At 41.3% G+C, this 16,834-nt stretch overlaps 2 protein-coding genes and 1 long non-coding RNA gene across 4 annotated transcripts; 1 reads left to right on the top strand and 2 right to left on the bottom strand.

Moving 5' to 3' along the window:
• LOC110431702 lies at positions 1–3,172 on the bottom strand. 2 transcript variants are annotated; one of them, XR_002449141.1, is made up of 5 exons: positions 3,062–3,172; positions 2,696–2,904; positions 1,896–2,010; positions 650–888; positions 1–556 (listed from the first exon to the last, which is right to left on the bottom strand). It is a non-coding gene; the product is annotated as an uncharacterized LOC110431702 (long non-coding RNA). The 2 variants fall into 2 exon arrangements; XR_002449140.1 differs by having other exon boundaries at positions 1–888.
• LOC8083688 (myb-related protein 2) lies at positions 2,795–5,671 on the top strand. The gene is made up of 7 exons (XM_002467888.2): positions 2,795–2,975; positions 3,090–3,303; positions 3,383–3,459; positions 3,539–3,596; positions 3,678–3,765; positions 3,833–3,902; positions 4,764–5,671. Exons 2-7 carry the CDS (start codon positions 3,090–3,092, stop codon positions 5,316–5,318), a joined length of 1,062 nt encoding a protein of 353 aa, XP_002467933.1. The 5' UTR covers positions 2,795–2,975; the 3' UTR covers positions 5,319–5,671.
• LOC8084565 (WUSCHEL-related homeobox 6) lies at positions 12,110–15,588 on the bottom strand. The gene is made up of 3 exons (XM_002465290.2): positions 14,609–15,588; positions 13,213–13,388; positions 12,110–12,566 (listed from the first exon to the last, which is right to left on the bottom strand). Exons 1-3 carry the CDS (start codon positions 15,357–15,359, stop codon positions 12,549–12,551), a joined length of 945 nt encoding a protein of 314 aa, XP_002465335.2. The 5' UTR covers positions 15,360–15,588; the 3' UTR covers positions 12,110–12,548.

Genomic DNA, 16,834 nt, shown 5'->3' with positions numbered 1-16,834 from the left:
TTTTTTTTTTTTTGAAGAGAACAGTTGCACGGTTTCACCTGGCGATGCTGCCTCCGTGCAACGATGTCGATCGCGGGCCGGAGCCGCATGTGAAGCCCGGCCAAAAAACGCGGGTCGGGGTGCAACTTGCAGGGACCGATGACAACCTGTTTCCAATAGTTCAGCACATCGGCAGCTTCAACAGCTGGGCCACAGAGAGCTGCCATGCTGCTGGGCTAGGCTCCGGCTTTGCTAGTACAGGCCCCAGTGAGTGATCGATCCGACACGTTCATTTCGCCAATTTTCATCAAAGCTGCTAATCTGTGGAACACCCGTATATTTGCTTTGCCAACTCTACACGAACAGAAGCAAACATATTTGTTGCTAAAAAAAAAACATATACATGAACCATTTGCCTTTTAGGCGAGCATATGGATCATTAGTTGGTTCTTCCAAACAATATGGATCATTAGTTCATTATACACCAACACCAAACTATAGAAACAGCTTGTCCAGCGGTCTATACTCTATATACTTTCCAAATTCCAATTCGCATCATTTGAAGTGTTCCCAAATTCTGTAACCCAGATGAATGGATGAGTTCATACTTCATACAGTAAACAAAGAACGACCGCTGAGCAAAACACTCTTAGAGCAAACAATGACATACCTACGCCACGGTTCACACGTGCTCAATGCTCATCCCGTTGGCGGCTGGCACGATCCAGCGGAGCACAACCAAGTCACGGAACGGAAGAACCAAGCAGGCGAGGTCGACACAGGCGATATATTCCTTCTCATCTTTGCCTCCAAAAAAGCGCAGGATTCCCCCATTCAGCAGCTTTGTCAACATCGCTTTTCCTTATTCCCTTCCCGCGGGATCGCGTGCTCGCCGGCCGGCCTGCCTGCCTGCGAAAACGATAATTGTCAAGAGGCGCTTATACAGAGAAAAGCAGGAGCATACGATTCCGAGCACTTAACAAGCAACAACTGAATGTAATCCCCGCGCAAAGATAAAGTTCTCCGTTCTCCTCCCCTTGCTCGCTTTCGTCGGATTCAATGCGAAAGATAAAGCTACGGCCAGAAAGAGCTTATTCCATGTTCTAATGCGCAGTGGTCTCAGCTTATGCTCCTGATGATCGGCCATAATTGAACACAATGCCCCAGCCAATGCTCATGGAATCCATGCATAGGGTGATTTTGGTTTGGAACGACAGAAATGCACCAGCATGCCTCACTTGAACAGGAATGGGGGTACAGATCATATCATATCATATCAGGAGGACTGTTTTCTTATCCTAATGGATGGAACAAGGGCCTATAACTATAAGTACTTCAGCGAAGACAGGTTGAACCACGAAATGGCAACAAGCAAACCTTGCAAAATAGCAAGCTACAAAGAAGATGCTACTTGCCTTGGACCACTCGTACTAGTTGCTTTTCAAAGAATGCCTGTCAAGCTTTTATTTTTGAAAAAGGCCTGAAAGGATCTTATTAATGCAATTCATTATATCTGATTTACCATGTTAATGATTTGATTTCTGAGGTACAACTTACAAAGTGGCACATCTTGCATTTGTGACTCGCAATAACCAGAACAAATGGAATCATGGAAAAAAGATAACTAGACTATTCCTTATGGAAAAGCTGGACTACAGAACAAATCAACCGGAAGGGATCTTACAGCGCAAAATTGTAGCACCTCACAATTTACAGAAAAACACTAGATAAGACAAAGGTAAGCGCCGCCTATTCCATATGACTGGACTTCATGGCAGTTAGAGGTATCAAACATTGAACCTGAGCCAGTTTTGCTCAAGTATGGAGGGGCGAATAAACAAGACTAACCATGTCGGTTCGGATAAGCTTGTTTTCAAAACAAAAGAAACATAGAGCAGTGAAGTAAAGGAACTAACCATCATTTTTAAGCCCGGACTTTCTGCGCCTTATGTAGAACAGATAGTAGCCAAACTCAGAGGACTCCATATAGATGCACAGCCCATCAGATTCGTCTATCCACTTTCCGTTGCCCTGATAGCCGAACAAGTACAAAACTTACATGAGGAGACAAAAGAGAACCATATGCTTATTCCAATATTCCATGCTTTGCTTTTGTGTAGTCCCAAGGAAGGCATCACTAAGGGAATGAGTTCCTTTTCACTTTATTTATATGAAAAACTTTTATTGAATTCTTCTTCTGGATGCATCTGGTCAAAAAGAAATTTAAACTTTGCTCTCGTATGAATAATTAAAAATTATTCTCCTATTATCTATATGCCATGCTTGTATAACCTGAAGGCATACATTTGCTATAGAATCCATGGTTGCTGAACATACAGAATCCCAAATCTTAATCAATGCCAACTATGCACAGATGTTGCCCTTTGATTTGATGATATAAGTATGGTGGAGAGTGGAATTAGAACTGAACATATAAGATATAGTACGCCTACAAGCGCAATGGCATTATTACAAACTACATCTCAAAGGTTCTTCCTGAGAACAAGGTTCCCACTTTTATCTGCAAGAAGAATAAACTTAACAAATATGTATGCCTGCACCCCCTTACAACTCTTTGTGCTAGTTAAAGCAATATCAACTGTATTTGTTAGTGTTGGAATCAGAATCCAAATGTGTTTGCAGAATTGACAAATAAAAAGATTGGTGCGCATAGGGTCCACAGGTACCTTAAGGAATAAGGATAATATCTCTATACCTCTTTTCAGTTGCCACCAAGATTGGGCCAGGCTTGAGTGTTTGTTCTAACGATTCGAAATTCTCTCCTCACTTGCCTTCCTTATAAAACCAGACTCTGCATAACATCTTGGCATGAGTAGTCATAGTTTGTCAGAGCATTCCCCCAAGGAATATAACGCCATTGTGTGACGAACAACCCTTAGTTCACCAAAACAAAGGGCTGATAAACTGCAAGAGACAGTTCCTATCAGGATTGTGGAGTCTGCAACCAGATATCAGCACAAAACAGAATTGAAGAGGTACGAGATGTATCACGTGCATATTATTTGGTTTGCTCAATCAAAGGAGAAAAAAAGAAAGAGGAGATCTCCTCATACATCCTAACCTTTAAGCCTGCAATGTCTTCATGCCAGATGTATCATCATCAACAACAGCTTCAGAGCCACAGCCATTTCCTGTCTTCTAGGCAGACATTCCCTCCAGAAAGGCACATGATTCTGCAAGGAGGGAGCATTCCAGCAGAGTCAGGGCTTGTGCTTTCGACTGATGCTAAACCTAGGTTAAAATGGACGCCTGAACTACATGAGCGTTTTGTGGAGGCAGTAAATCAACTTGGTGGGCCTGATAGTAAGTACATGTTTAAACCCTATATCTACCATACAAGCTAACATAAGGAAGATTACCATCTAAATTCTGAAATTTGCAGAAGCTACACCAAAGACAATCATGAGACTCATGGGTGTCCCCGGACTAACACTATACCACCTTAAGAGTCATCTTCAGGTAGACATGGAATTTCTAGTATCATGTTTTCCCTTGTATGCCTTGTGGCAAGAAACTAAGTTGATTTCTCTTTTACTAGAAATACAGGCTAAGCAAAAACATTCATGCCCAAGCTAATGGTGGAAATGCAAAAAATGGTAATTATAGCATTCTCTCATTATCTAGCAGTTAACAGTCTCCAATTAAGCTTAATACTGAATGTCCTTTCTGCTCTTCAGTGGTTGGCTGCGCCATGGCAATGGAGAAACCACCTGAAGGAAATGGATCACCGGCTAGCCACTTAAATCTTGGAACCCAGACAAACAAGTAAGAGATGAATAAATGTTTGCTTCAACATGTTTGCATAAGATAACATGGATTTGCATTTTATCAGATCTGTGCACATAGGTGAAGCCCTTCAGATGCAAATTGAAGTACAGCGCCGACTGCATGAGCAACTTGAGGTACAGAAGCAGAAGAAAATAAATCATATTACCAACAAAGTTACCATTTAAACATTCCTTATGAATACATAAATGTTTACATTTTCTAACTGATGCATCCCTAGGAGAGCTATAGTTTAGAAAACTGGAGTAGATTGTGTGGCCAAATATATAGCAAAATGTATCCCAAATCAGGCTTTAAGTAGATCTAGGACACTCATCGAATGAAGGTTTATTTTGCCATGAAAGTACCTGATGCACAGACATCCAAATAAAGAAAAATTAAGTAGCTTAACCATCATTTGGTAAACTCCAGGGACATGGTCAGATCATGTATAATGTTACATGTCAATAAATGACATCTCAATCACCATTCCTTTAAGAAAAAACATCACTTAATTGCTCCAATCACCCCAATTTTTTTAGCCAAGCACTAGTTCCTATATTACTGATAGAGTAAAAAATCCAAGAGAAAAAAATGTATGTAATGCATGCATATCTTTTAACTCAAGACTCCAAGAGCTGAAGAGCATCCACATAGTTTGTCCTTCACACAATGAACATCTATAGCTCATTTATCGACAAAAGTATATGCTGGACACCAGAGCATGACTTCTAAGAGGCTCACAATGCAAGGGTCTAGTCATGGTTGTCTAGGGATATATTCTTGTCATAAATTGACTGAACACAGTTTAAAAAAGAACATTGAAAAACTTATGATGCTAAAAAAAGTTTAAAAAAACCGACCAATTGTAAATCCAGAATTTATTTATTCTTTTCATGTTGCAAGCTCTTTATTGTTAATACTCAAGTAGCTCTTTACTGTTAATGCTCAAGTACTGATAATGTGATACCTTACACATAAACGATGCCTTTCAACAGGTACAAAGACATTTGCAACTCCGCATTGAAGCACAAGGGAAGTACCTACAATCTGTGCTAGAAAAGGCACAGGAGACACTTTCAAAGCAGAATGCAGGGTCAGTCGGTGTAGAAACCGCGAAGATGCAACTGTCAGAATTAGTCTCAAAGGTATCAACAGAATGCCTCCAGCATTCATTTACAGGCTTTGAAGAGATTGAAGGTTCCCAAATTCTACAAGGGCACACCATCCAACTTGGCGACGGGTCAGTTGACAGCTGCTTAACTGCTTGTGATGGCTCACAGAAAGATCAAGATATCCTATCAATCAGCCTTTCTGCTCACAGAGGAAAGGAGATAGGAGGCATGGCCTTTGATATGCAAGCGAAAGAAAGAAGAGAGGATTTGTTTCTTGACAAGCTAAGCATGATGCCTCCAAGCCACTTAGACAGGCATGAGAGAGACAGTTTTAGTATGACACGCAAGGCAGCAAAATTGGATCTGAATATCAATGACACCACTGACGGGCCACAGAACTGCAAGAAAATTGACTTGAATGGGTTCAACTGGACCTAAGAAGAGTTAGAAAAGAGACTGCAAATTAAATCTGACTTGATTTATCAAGAGTGACATGGTTATAAGCTTGAGATTGGCTCTTTCTGCCAAGATAGCAGCAAAGAGAGGAAGTGAAACCGAATGAGCTCTTCAGAAGAACAGCAGCATTGACATATCCTCCATGGCAGGACCTAGCTGACCTTCGGAACAGCGGTGCTGTCGGCCCATCACAGTTCAGTGAAATAAGTGATGGAATTAACAATAAGTAGGTCATGTAGATCGGTAGAGTGTATTTGAGAGAATCGAGTGTTCTCCGGCTATACCTTATTGTGATTCTGTACCAACATATAAATACAAAGATTTTTGTCACAAAACTATGTTACTGATTGCATATAAATACAATGATTCTTGTCACAAACTATGTTACTGTTTGCTGTTGGGACTGAACTGATTTGTGATAACTCTTTATCAATTGCCCCCCGTGTTTTGCCATCAGCTGAGCGTGTCTTGCCTACATCCTGCTGACAAATAATGAATCTACAAGACAGCAAATGTTACACCAAACAAAAGATGCGAGATGCACCGTAGAAAACAACTGCTTCGTGTTCCTTTTGGGATTATACTTATTATATATACATAGTAGTTTCATGCGGCTACAAAGCGGGAATGGAACAGATTTACTCCCAATGCGCAAATCCAAGAAGATTTCAGGATTGCTCGTCGATGACAAGGCAGATAAATCTAGCAGACGCTGAGCTGCAAAGGTAAATAAACCAATCGTACCTCCAAACTAATCTGGGTGGTGCCGGCCTTGCATGACTGCAGAAGGGGATCTTCCCCTGCTAGACAAACGCCGCCGCCTCTTCCCTCCCAAAAGGTCAAAAAAAAAAAAAACTCAGCCGATTCTGAGCAAGGTGAGGGGGGATTAGAGAATCTATCTATACTTCCACTTTGGTTTTGCTCTAGTAATCAATTTGTCAGTTTGATTTGAAGGTCGCCATTCGCCAACGTGCAATGGAAGCCGTCGGAGGCTCGGAGCAGCTGTGACCTCAACCTCAAGAACGACCGTTTCTGGGTGACTGCGCCGAGGACTAAAGCCCATGTGCAGTCGGCCCTTTTAGCTTGCTTCGCGGCCCATCACTTTATTCGTTCTTCTGCGCCGAACATCTCCCACGCTCTAATGCAAGCCCATCGTCATTCATCGAGGCGTCTCTCTGGAGGAGTCGAGAAACTACCGTCACCGTCACTGCAGCTAAGGCCTGAGCGAGGATGGTCGATGCGAGCAGCAACCGGCCGTAAGATTTGCGCTACAATTATGCTGACCAGATGGTTATTTTGTCAAAAAAACGAACCGAATGCCATATGTGCTGACGTGGTCCGACAAAGACCCTGCAATTGCCATGACCGCAACTCATTGACATCGATACTCATTCCTTACGCAGTGCGCCAGTGCCTTCTGCTACAAACCATTTATTAGGCCTTGTTTCCTTCCACCCGTAAACCCAAAATTTTTCAAAATTTCCCGTCACATCGAATCTTTATACGTATGCATGGTGTATTAAATATAGACAAAAATAAAAACTAATTATACAGTTTGATCGAAATTTACGATACGAATCTTTTAAGTTTAGTTAGTCCATGGTTAGACAATAATTACCACAAACAAATAAAAGTGCTACAGTGTCGCGAAATTTCTTCATTCGAGAACTAAACACGGCCTTAGGCCATTACAGGATCTATTTAGATCCACCTAAGTAAAGTTTATAGTTAGTTAAAATTTCAAAGCAAAACTTTAGCTAGTTAAAAATTCTATAAAACAAACATTTTATTCTACTTTATGCATTACACTTGGTCTATATGGTGGCATATAGTATTTCTGCTTAATTATAGCTTAACATTTCAAAGTGTGTGGTTTAGAAGGATATATAGCATACTTTAGTTTTGTTTTTAATTATGCCTGCAAAGGTGGTTGATTAGATAAAAATTAAAGTGGTTGTTTTATATTATCTTTATACTGTTTGTTGACATTTTAAAAGCAAAATTAGGGTTTATTTTGATAGATATGGGTAATTTAGATAAAAATTTTAGGAGTTGCGTTGCATTGTCTTTCATAATGGCACAACTATGTAATTTAGATGAAATTTATAGAGCTATTTTAGTTATATTTCATTATGACATATATAGATAATTTAGATGTAAATTTAGAAGTTACTTTATGTACTTTTTTTATAATGGTGTGGTGGTTTGAAAATACAATAGACCTAATGATTATTTTGGTGGATGATTAGAGCTTACTAAATTAAAGGCTAGTTGTTTTATTATGAAAGTTTTAGAATTTATCTCTTTTGTAGCACGCGTCTCGATTCATATTTTTCGTGACATGTTTCATAACAATTAACATAGAGGATGCGTTAGAGACCTCCAAGTGATATTACTCATTCAGCGGCTGCGGAGCAACCAAACACACGCAAAGGTCACTGCTAGCATTATTACCTCGGCCATCTCTCTCATCTATCTGCAAACAAATACTACTCCAGTACTTGCATATAGTGATAGATGAATCATAAAGTTAGCTTTACGACTTCAGCATGCATCGGATAATAAAAAGAGATGTTGATGCATATAGAATGGGTGGGACAAAGGGAACTTAGGATAAGAGCACTTGACGTACGGGGTAATCGCGATGCAAACCCAAGTCAAGCTTGTAGGATTACTCTATGCAAAGTAGGATTTGAATAAAATGAGAAGCGTCAGATCATATATGTCAAGAGTGCTGAATTAGGCAGCCGGATCGTTCAGTGACTGGCTTTGCATGGTACGTCTAGGTAGCCTAAGAGGGCCATAGGCTGTACTATGTAGCTACTAGCCTGTAGGAGCAATGTTCGGTAGTATGGGTCAGTTTGGATCCCACTAATAAACTTCATGCTGCCAGGAATCTAAAACGCCCAAAAAACTATTTAAAGTTTATCTGTTTTAATCTAGTTAAAATCAATTAAAATTTAGCTGAGCCTATTAGCTGGAGGATCTAGTCATGTGTTTATTATTCATGAACAAAATGGTCCCTTAGCAGTCCCATATCAATTCACCTTAAATTATATAGTAATCCCAATAAATCTTGTAAATTGTTGTTTTATATACATCTATATATAAATTTTGACTAAAATATTATGACATGTCAATGCTAGTAATTTAAACTTTAGCACTCTATATTTTTATAAAACAATACTGCTATATATTTAATTGTTTGATATACCAAAACATCTTGAGTGTAGTGCAAGGGTGAAATGACTTTTATGCCACGTAGCTGCTAAGAGTTTAATTTAGGAACTAGAATATATTTTTAATAAAATACAAAAGGACAAATTTAGAATAAAATATACAATAAGTATATATTATAGTTTGAATTAAACAAAAGAATAAAAAATAACAACTAATAAGATCAAAATTTTAAGTAAAAACATAGATTCATGGTACGTGTCACAGAAAAGGATGACTCAAAGGTTGATATAACTTAAGCTTACCTTTCAACTAAATACATATTGAAGATCCACGTAGTGCGTGCAATGCAAATAATATGACAACACATATCTTAATATTACTAAGTAGAGTCTCTTAATATAGTTTTCGGATTAATTACCACAAGATATGTTAGAAAAAACAAATAGTAGATATTTTCATAAATTTCAGATTTATCGTCAAAACACTTGTCTTTAATCATCATAGAGAAAAAGTGCCATTAGATCTATTCAGTTTCCTAATTGAAGATGACATTTCTACCATCCTATTTTGAAAGATTACATAATAAAGTAATTCCTTTAGATTGCATCTAAATTACCCACATCTACCGTGTTTGGATGAAGCCTGGCGGCAGCTCAGCACCTAGGCAGCAATCGTAAGTTTCCACTAGTGCCCCCAAGCAGAGCAAAATGGATACATGGGATCAGTTGTCTAGCCAGGCACCTTCTCAGACCGCAGACCAAACGGCTGAAAGCTGCAACTTATATGACTAAATAACATGGTCGACGTTATGACTACAAGTTTTGTTAAACTATACAATATGCATGTTATGAAAGTTTTTCTCTATAATGAATAACATCATATATATTACAAATTGATGGTCTAAGCTAAAAAGTTTTATAACAGAATAAAATTCTAAAACGATCTACGTTTAGAATCAGGAGAAAGCACACATGTATCGCCGTTTAGTAGCGGAGGAAGAAGTACGTACTACCCCGGACCCCCGGTACGTGAGTATCGCCGCTGGATGCGCAAATTATGCGTTGGCCAGATCGCCAATCGCTGTTCCCCACGTTGATTAGGCAGGGTCGAAGGACTTGCTACAGCTGTACGTCGATCGAGGCTGTGCATGAACTAGCTACTAGTCTTCATCCAGTTCAACGCAGCAGAGTGAATATACTACAGTCTTAAATAATTTGACCCGCCGGCCGGGTGTGCAGTCGGCAATCGCAGATCGAGCAGATTCCTTCGCCTCGAGCGACGCCAAACTTGGTTTGGCGAGATGCATGGGCGAAGGAATACTCTCCTCTCCTGGCTCGATGTCGAGGGGGACGTGCCAGAACAGGCAGGACACCCGACCGACATCTTACCCGCGTTGTCACGGACAACTCATCAGATCACTTGGCGGCAACACTCGCTCGCTCTCCAAATACTTCAGCCTCCCAGCGTGAAGCCAACATACTCGATGGATCTATCGGTGTCGAGATGCACGCACAGGACAGTATAGTGCTACAGGATCCAAGGCTCTCGAGCCTCCGATAATAAACCGTGTGCTTATGCAGAGGGCGCCCCAAAAAACCGTGTAAGAATGGGCGCTTTTCGGGGGAAAATGACGAGGGATCGACGCGCTTTTCTCCCGGATAGGCTACATGGGGCGGTGGAGGGCAGGTGCCGCCTGCCGGCGTCGGAGGCCGGCCGGCGCGCTTGACACGTCCCTTTGGGTACAGCTAGCTAAAGGGAACCTCTGCACGAGCCATGCATGGCCGCCCCCATCATTGTTCTTGCTTTATAATTATATATTTGCGGCAAGCCGGCCGGCAAGCAAATGTTCAATGCATCCTTCTTTGCTGCTATAGCCAAGCATGTCTGATATGGTGTACGTACGATACGAGAATTTTTCTGTTAAATTTCCTCATGCGACGAATCGGCCGTGTGTGTGTATAGGTGCGATACGAGATATACATTTGTCTGCTGCGTGCATGCATGTGGGCTCATGTGCAATAGGCATGTGCTTGGTGCTACACTTCGTTCGACACAACCCAACAAGCCGTGTGATTTCTTTTAAAATAAATCGTGCAGGGAAACAGTGGCGGTGGCGTAGCTTCATGGAAACCGGCCGGAAACCCCCTGATACGTACTAGTGTTCTTTTGGAGGGCTATCAGGGCGATCAAGCCATACCGGCCGGTTTATAAGGTGCAAATACCGGTCCAAAAAGTTTAGGGTTCGACGATGAATTTTACTAAAAAATAGTATAGTTAGTATATTTGAATATTTTTATTCTTCCCGTTTTCCCATTTCACGTTTTAATAATCCAGAGGGATGATTAAAACTAAAGTTCATCATGATCGTCCTCGTATAATTATTTGTCTCCCAAAATCAACTCAACAATTTTTTCTCGATGCAAAAGGCCTGCACCGGTCAAGCTCCACCGTTAAAGCCGGTGCTCTGTGTTAATGTGTTTGGCCGTCAAGCCTATGGCATCTCGCCATGGTTCTTTACGTGCTTGTATTCGGACTTCTTTTTTCCCTTAAAACAACACGTGCTAATGCACGATTTCGAAAAAAAAGGCCTGCACATTTTTTATTAAGAGAGGCAAATCGTTTTTACACGTAGGTCGGGTTCTAGAAGATATAGCACTAAAGCACATGACCTAACCCTAAAACTTGCTTGCTACACTAGTGTACTACTCGCTGCAATAATCTCCCGATGGCCTTGGCTCCGGCTTGCACCCAGAGCTCGGCGTGGTGCTTGATAGAGGCTAGCAGCTGTGGGGGTTGCGCCGCTGCACCACAAAATAGTCTGACGTTCCTTTCTTTTCAAAGCTCCCAAGCCACGAGCACGAAGATGGAGTCTGCTCCTTGCCTGTACTCCCCTCCTCAGAGGCTGCCCCAAGCCTCCCACCAGTGCAATATGCAATATACTCCCTCTATCAAAAAAATATGTTGAATTATAGAAAGGAGTTGTCCTCACAAAGAGTATTTTATTAACACACCCTCACCCTTTCACTCCTCCAAAACTCAACCACAAGCACACATTTGTCACCCCCAATTCTCCACTGAGATGCAAAATATATTAATTTATTATTAACTGGTCTGCATTGCGCAAGCCGACAAGCCAAAGGTCACCACAACTCAAGTGCAACAAAAATTAAGTAGTGATATCATCATATAAGTATTCAAAGGGAGTACTTCCTCCTTCGGTCCTTCCCGAAATACAAAGTATCCAAGCAACTTTAAGACGAAATAAGAAGTCTAACAAAAGATTATTTTGTTCCTCATTAATTAGATTGATCCATTGCTAACTTACTTAATTTCCTAGTAAGGCACACTGTATGGATGCACACTGATGTGGTTTCAAGACAGGCACAATGTATATGTATGCACACATTAATTGATGTGGTCTAAAAGATAGGCACATATATAGATAGGGTTGAGCAATCCAGAATACTTTATAATTTAGGACAAAAGAAGTAATTTAAATATATATTAAAAGTCCACACAAAAGACAAAATGGTCTAGATATAAGATCATATTTTAGAGCTCTAATTTGGCCTTACATAAGGACAGACATTCCAAGCAAGATCCAACCGACATATATAGACATACATCATTACACAGTTATAAATTAAATCATTACAAAGGTCCAACTGTCTAGCTAAAATGAATTTCATGCATGCATTCACATGCATATCCTTGTAAAGAAAATGGTGCGCGAGAGAGAACACCAATATTGTAACTCATAATCCAATCGGAAAACTTAACCTCCCACGTAAGTTTTCTTATGTTTTAAGGAGATATGTAGGTACTTTCTTGAGGTGCAATATAATACATATATTTTCTTGGTGCTAGCTAAATTTTCTTCTCGAAGGACTATATATATGGACGAGGAACAGATATATCGTTTGCTTGCAGACGACCCATCTTGATTGATCATGAACTGCATCCCATCTGAACCGATGAATATCAAGTCGAGACCGGCAGACTGCGCTACAATCTAGCTACGTGCGGGTAGTTTTAAGTTGGCCTTGCTACCTGTGTGAATAGCAGAAAAACAATTGTTGTAACTTGTAAGCTATATAATATATATGTACATGAGCAATTATATACTTCCTCCATTTTAGATTGTAAGTCGTTCTAACTTTTCTAGATACATAGTTTTTGTTATGCATATAGATATACAATATGTGTAGATACTCTTTTCGTTCTAAATTATAAGATATTTTGACTTTTCTTAGATACATTCCTACAATACGTCTATACATATACTAGGTTTATAGTAAAAAGCTATGAATCTAGAAAAGTCAAAATTGTTTATGATTTGAAATGGAGGGAATGCATAGCAAAAGCTATGTATCTAAAAAATAGAATTGTCAAGGAGAAAGAAAATACCAGTAATGGTAAATGCATTATTTCAACTGATCTCGTACGTACAACGTAACCTACGCCAATGTGCACCTAATTAGGGTGCTTGAGTGGATTAAATACCGGTGATTAGATTAGATATATATTCCTTTTGTTCCAAATTATAAGTTGTTTTGAATTTTCTAGATATATAGTATTAGTATGTGTCTAGATATAATTTATATATATAGGTGCTTAGTAAAAGCTATGTACTTAGAAAGATGTATAAAATTTAGAATGGAATGGAGTAGATGAGAGAGGCGATATGGGAGATTACCAAGAAATAGCTTTCACCCATCTGCAAGCTCTGCGTTAGAATTCCATAGTCGTTGACTGGGAGGAGGGCCCCGGTGGAATGGACGAGCATCACGTCCTGGCCGAACATGGCTCGCAAGTCTATTGGACCCCTGGGAACCTCCATTGGGACTCCATTGATGAACACCGTGATCGTCGCTGGAATTAGAAGGCAATCAGAGCCAATCAATCCACACAGGTAGTCAGTTAGTTCAGAATCCACACTCAAAAAGAAATCAAATATAGCGGCATCTTAGAATATCTAGCTGCCAACTGACGACAGAAATAACAAATGGAGAGATGATTATGAGTGCCATTCAGTCGTTGCTATATATATAGAGTACATATATCCTGATCAGGTCGGTCTTCATTCTCAAGTTTTGGGTCTAGTTTTTTTTTTCCGAGAGAGAGGGAGAGGGGGGGGGGGGGGGGGGGGGTTTGCAAACTAATTTAAGGTACCATAGCATGCATGGAAATATGATCAGTACGTAGTAGTTGCATGCATTCTTGGATTACAACACCATTAGCTTTGTTGTGAGGCACAGGGTGCTTCAGAGGCTATTACGAGTTGTAACGTTCCTTTGCTTTAACCTGCTAGCTAGAGGTAATACCTAACTTTTGTTAATTGATGATACTAAATGTAAGGCAGAAGTATACATGCAGGAATTACTATTTCAAAGGCATATATACTCACGTGTAAATAATTGAACTTCTTGTTTAACATACTAGGTATCAACTACATGGTTGAATTAATGGTACTGAAAAGTTTCAGATCCATGCATGGTCGACGGAGCGAGGGTTAAGTAGACGAAAAGGCAAAAACAAGTAGCAGGGTCGATGCATGCATGCATATCATGTTCAGTACACATGAGTGTTAATGTTCAGGTTTAGTTTTAGTCCTGCTAACTGTTCAACTTTGAAAACTATTTCATCCCTCCCAAGATGTTTAATCAAATTTCTACAAACAGTCACGTATATGGATATACATGGTGGCGGGAGATAGAGGACAACATATGTATCATGTGGTATGATCTTATGCACCGGTATATTGGAGGTAACCGAACAATAATACTGAAGAACTAAAGAACAAGAACCGATGCAATTAATTATTGCAAGGAAGACCAAAATAAATTAAAGCATGCGAGTCCAAAAGAAACAACAAGCTAGATCTCCTCGAATTCTGCATCAATTCCCTGCTACTTCATCAATGAAAATAAATGGACAAAATTGTAGCGGTGAAAACTAAAAACCAACGTTTTTCATCAAAATTGAGTTGAGAAATACATGCATGAAATAGACGAAGCCACCGATCCAGAATTCGAAGACTAAACACACATAATTCAGCTAGATCAATGTTCGGTAGTATACTATATACTCACCTGCAGGCGATTGGCATGAGTAATACGGTTGCTGGTGTGCGGTGGTGCTCGGCGGCGCCACCGAGGCCGAGGCGACGGGGCTCGTCGCCGCGAACCCCATCTGCCTGGAGATGGCGAAGAGATCGTCGCTGCCGCCACTGCTGCTGTCCACGTCCCCCATCAGCCCAGTCGCCAGTGGCGACGAAGCGCCACACGACGCCTGGAAGTACCCACCGCCGCCGGTGCCGGGCACCCCGGCTCCGAGCGCGAACTGGCCAAGAGACGAGCCCCCAGTAGTGCTCCCCGACGACGAGGAGGAGCTCGCCTGCTGCTCATACTGGCAGGCGGTGCCGCCGCCCATGGCCAAGGGATATTGTAGAGCGCCAGAAGGAAGGCCGCCGGCGGTGGCGCTAGCCGCGGGAGCGCTGTTGGCCGCTGCCGCAGCGGCGGCCGCGGCGGCGGCGGCCTGCATCTGGCGCTGGCGGCGGCGCGAGCGGGAGCGGCGGTTCTGGAACCAGTAGAAGACGTTGGCGTCCCCGACGGCGCCGAAGCGCTCGAGCAGCTTGCGGATGCGGACGGTTTCATCCTTGGGCGGGTTGACCATGCCGCTGTTGAAGATGGACTCGAGGATCAGTATCTGCTCCGGCTTGGGCGTCCACCGCGACCGCACCGGCTCCCCGGTGCCGCCCCGGCCTCCGCTACCACCGCTTCCGCGCTCCTCTGGGCTGCCGCCCGACGACTGCCTGTCCGGGCTATTGCTGCTCCCCTCCATCGATCGATCGAACTGCTGGTTAGGTGAAGAAGAACGTTGGTTCAGATTGGAATCTTTGGTTCTTGGAAGGTTGTGTTTGTGCGCAGCAGGGCGCGACACACGATCGAGTAGCACACAGACGACGTGCAGTGGGACGAGGTGGGAGGGCAGTAGGTTTGTGCTTCGACTTCGATCGAGAGAGAAGTGGAGTGGCTAATAACTTGAGGAAGAGAGGCACCCAGTTTAGGAGACAAGCAACCACACTTGCACACTCATGTCTTTGTTGTGGGGTTGTACTTATAGGAGGGGCGGGGCATATCGAGCCTATCTATCTTACTCTACTGGAGAGTGGTACAATTTTTTTTACTGCAAGGTTGTTGTCATTGTAAAAGGAAAAAAAAAGGTTCCATGTTGGTTAGGAGAACCGGAGAAGCAAGCACTTTGCTAGTGTTGCTTAGGTGCTAACCAGCTTACTAATTACTCCCACTCTCCCAGTAGCTAGTCTGATGATTGACGCCCAGTGGTTAAACTCTGTACATATATTTTTTACTAAGAAAAGTAGGGAACATTTGACATTCCCATGTTCTTATCTCAGGAGAGATCACTGGATGACACTTTGGGAGGTGAATAATTATGTACTATGAACATTCCATGTGAAGCTTTCCCTGATGTTTGATTGCTATGGAAATTCCTTGCTACTTTTGCAGGGGTACAAAACTGGTGGAGAACCCACTGCTGGCGTGTCTTCGGATATAATATTCACCGGAATGTCATTTCATATACCGTCGATTTAGGCTCCGTTTGGATTACGTGTTAATAGTTAGCTGGCTAAGGTCAGTCTCAATGCATGTTCTATGAGAGTGTCATACACATTAAATAGGGTGCCATATAAGTAAAATTACTGAGTTGGCGGAGTTATTAAATGAAGGAGTTTCATCCCCATGAAACTCATGTGACTCTGTACCATGAAACTATGCATTGAGACTGACCTAAGGGCACTCACAATACAGACTCTATCATATAGTCTAAAGTTATTTATTACCTCAAACAATGTGGATTTAGAGTCTAAATAAGACTTGGAGTCTTATTTTTTTTCTACCTCTTTCTTCAACAAATATGCTGCCACATCAACAAAATACCATAAATAATATGTAATTAATTGTCTTGGACTATGTGATAGAGTCTTGCATTGTGAGTACTCGCAATGTAAGACTCTATCACAGAGTCCAAGACAATATGATAGAGTCTGCATTGTGAGTGCTCTAATAAAAAATGCTTCTAAGATAACTATTAGATGCTATTATCTGATTAAGTTCAACTAGTGAGATAGTTATTATCTAGAGGTCCAACTAACAATTAACTATTTTATTAACTACACCTGTTTGGATCTAAAAGAGATAATTATTAGCAGATAGCTATTATCTATAGGGATCCAAATAAGGCCTTAGCTTGATGGAATTAGTGCTTAATTTATTGTGCTCTTCTTGGCTAGCTAG

This window comes from Sorghum bicolor, chromosome 1 (assembly GCF_000003195.3).
Source record: "Sorghum bicolor cultivar BTx623 chromosome 1, Sorghum_bicolor_NCBIv3, whole genome shotgun sequence".
Taxonomy (NCBI): Eukaryota; Viridiplantae; Streptophyta; class Magnoliopsida; order Poales; family Poaceae; genus Sorghum; species Sorghum bicolor.
The sequence above is the reverse complement of the archived record's forward strand: the minus strand, read 5'-3'. Positions and strand labels throughout refer to the sequence as shown.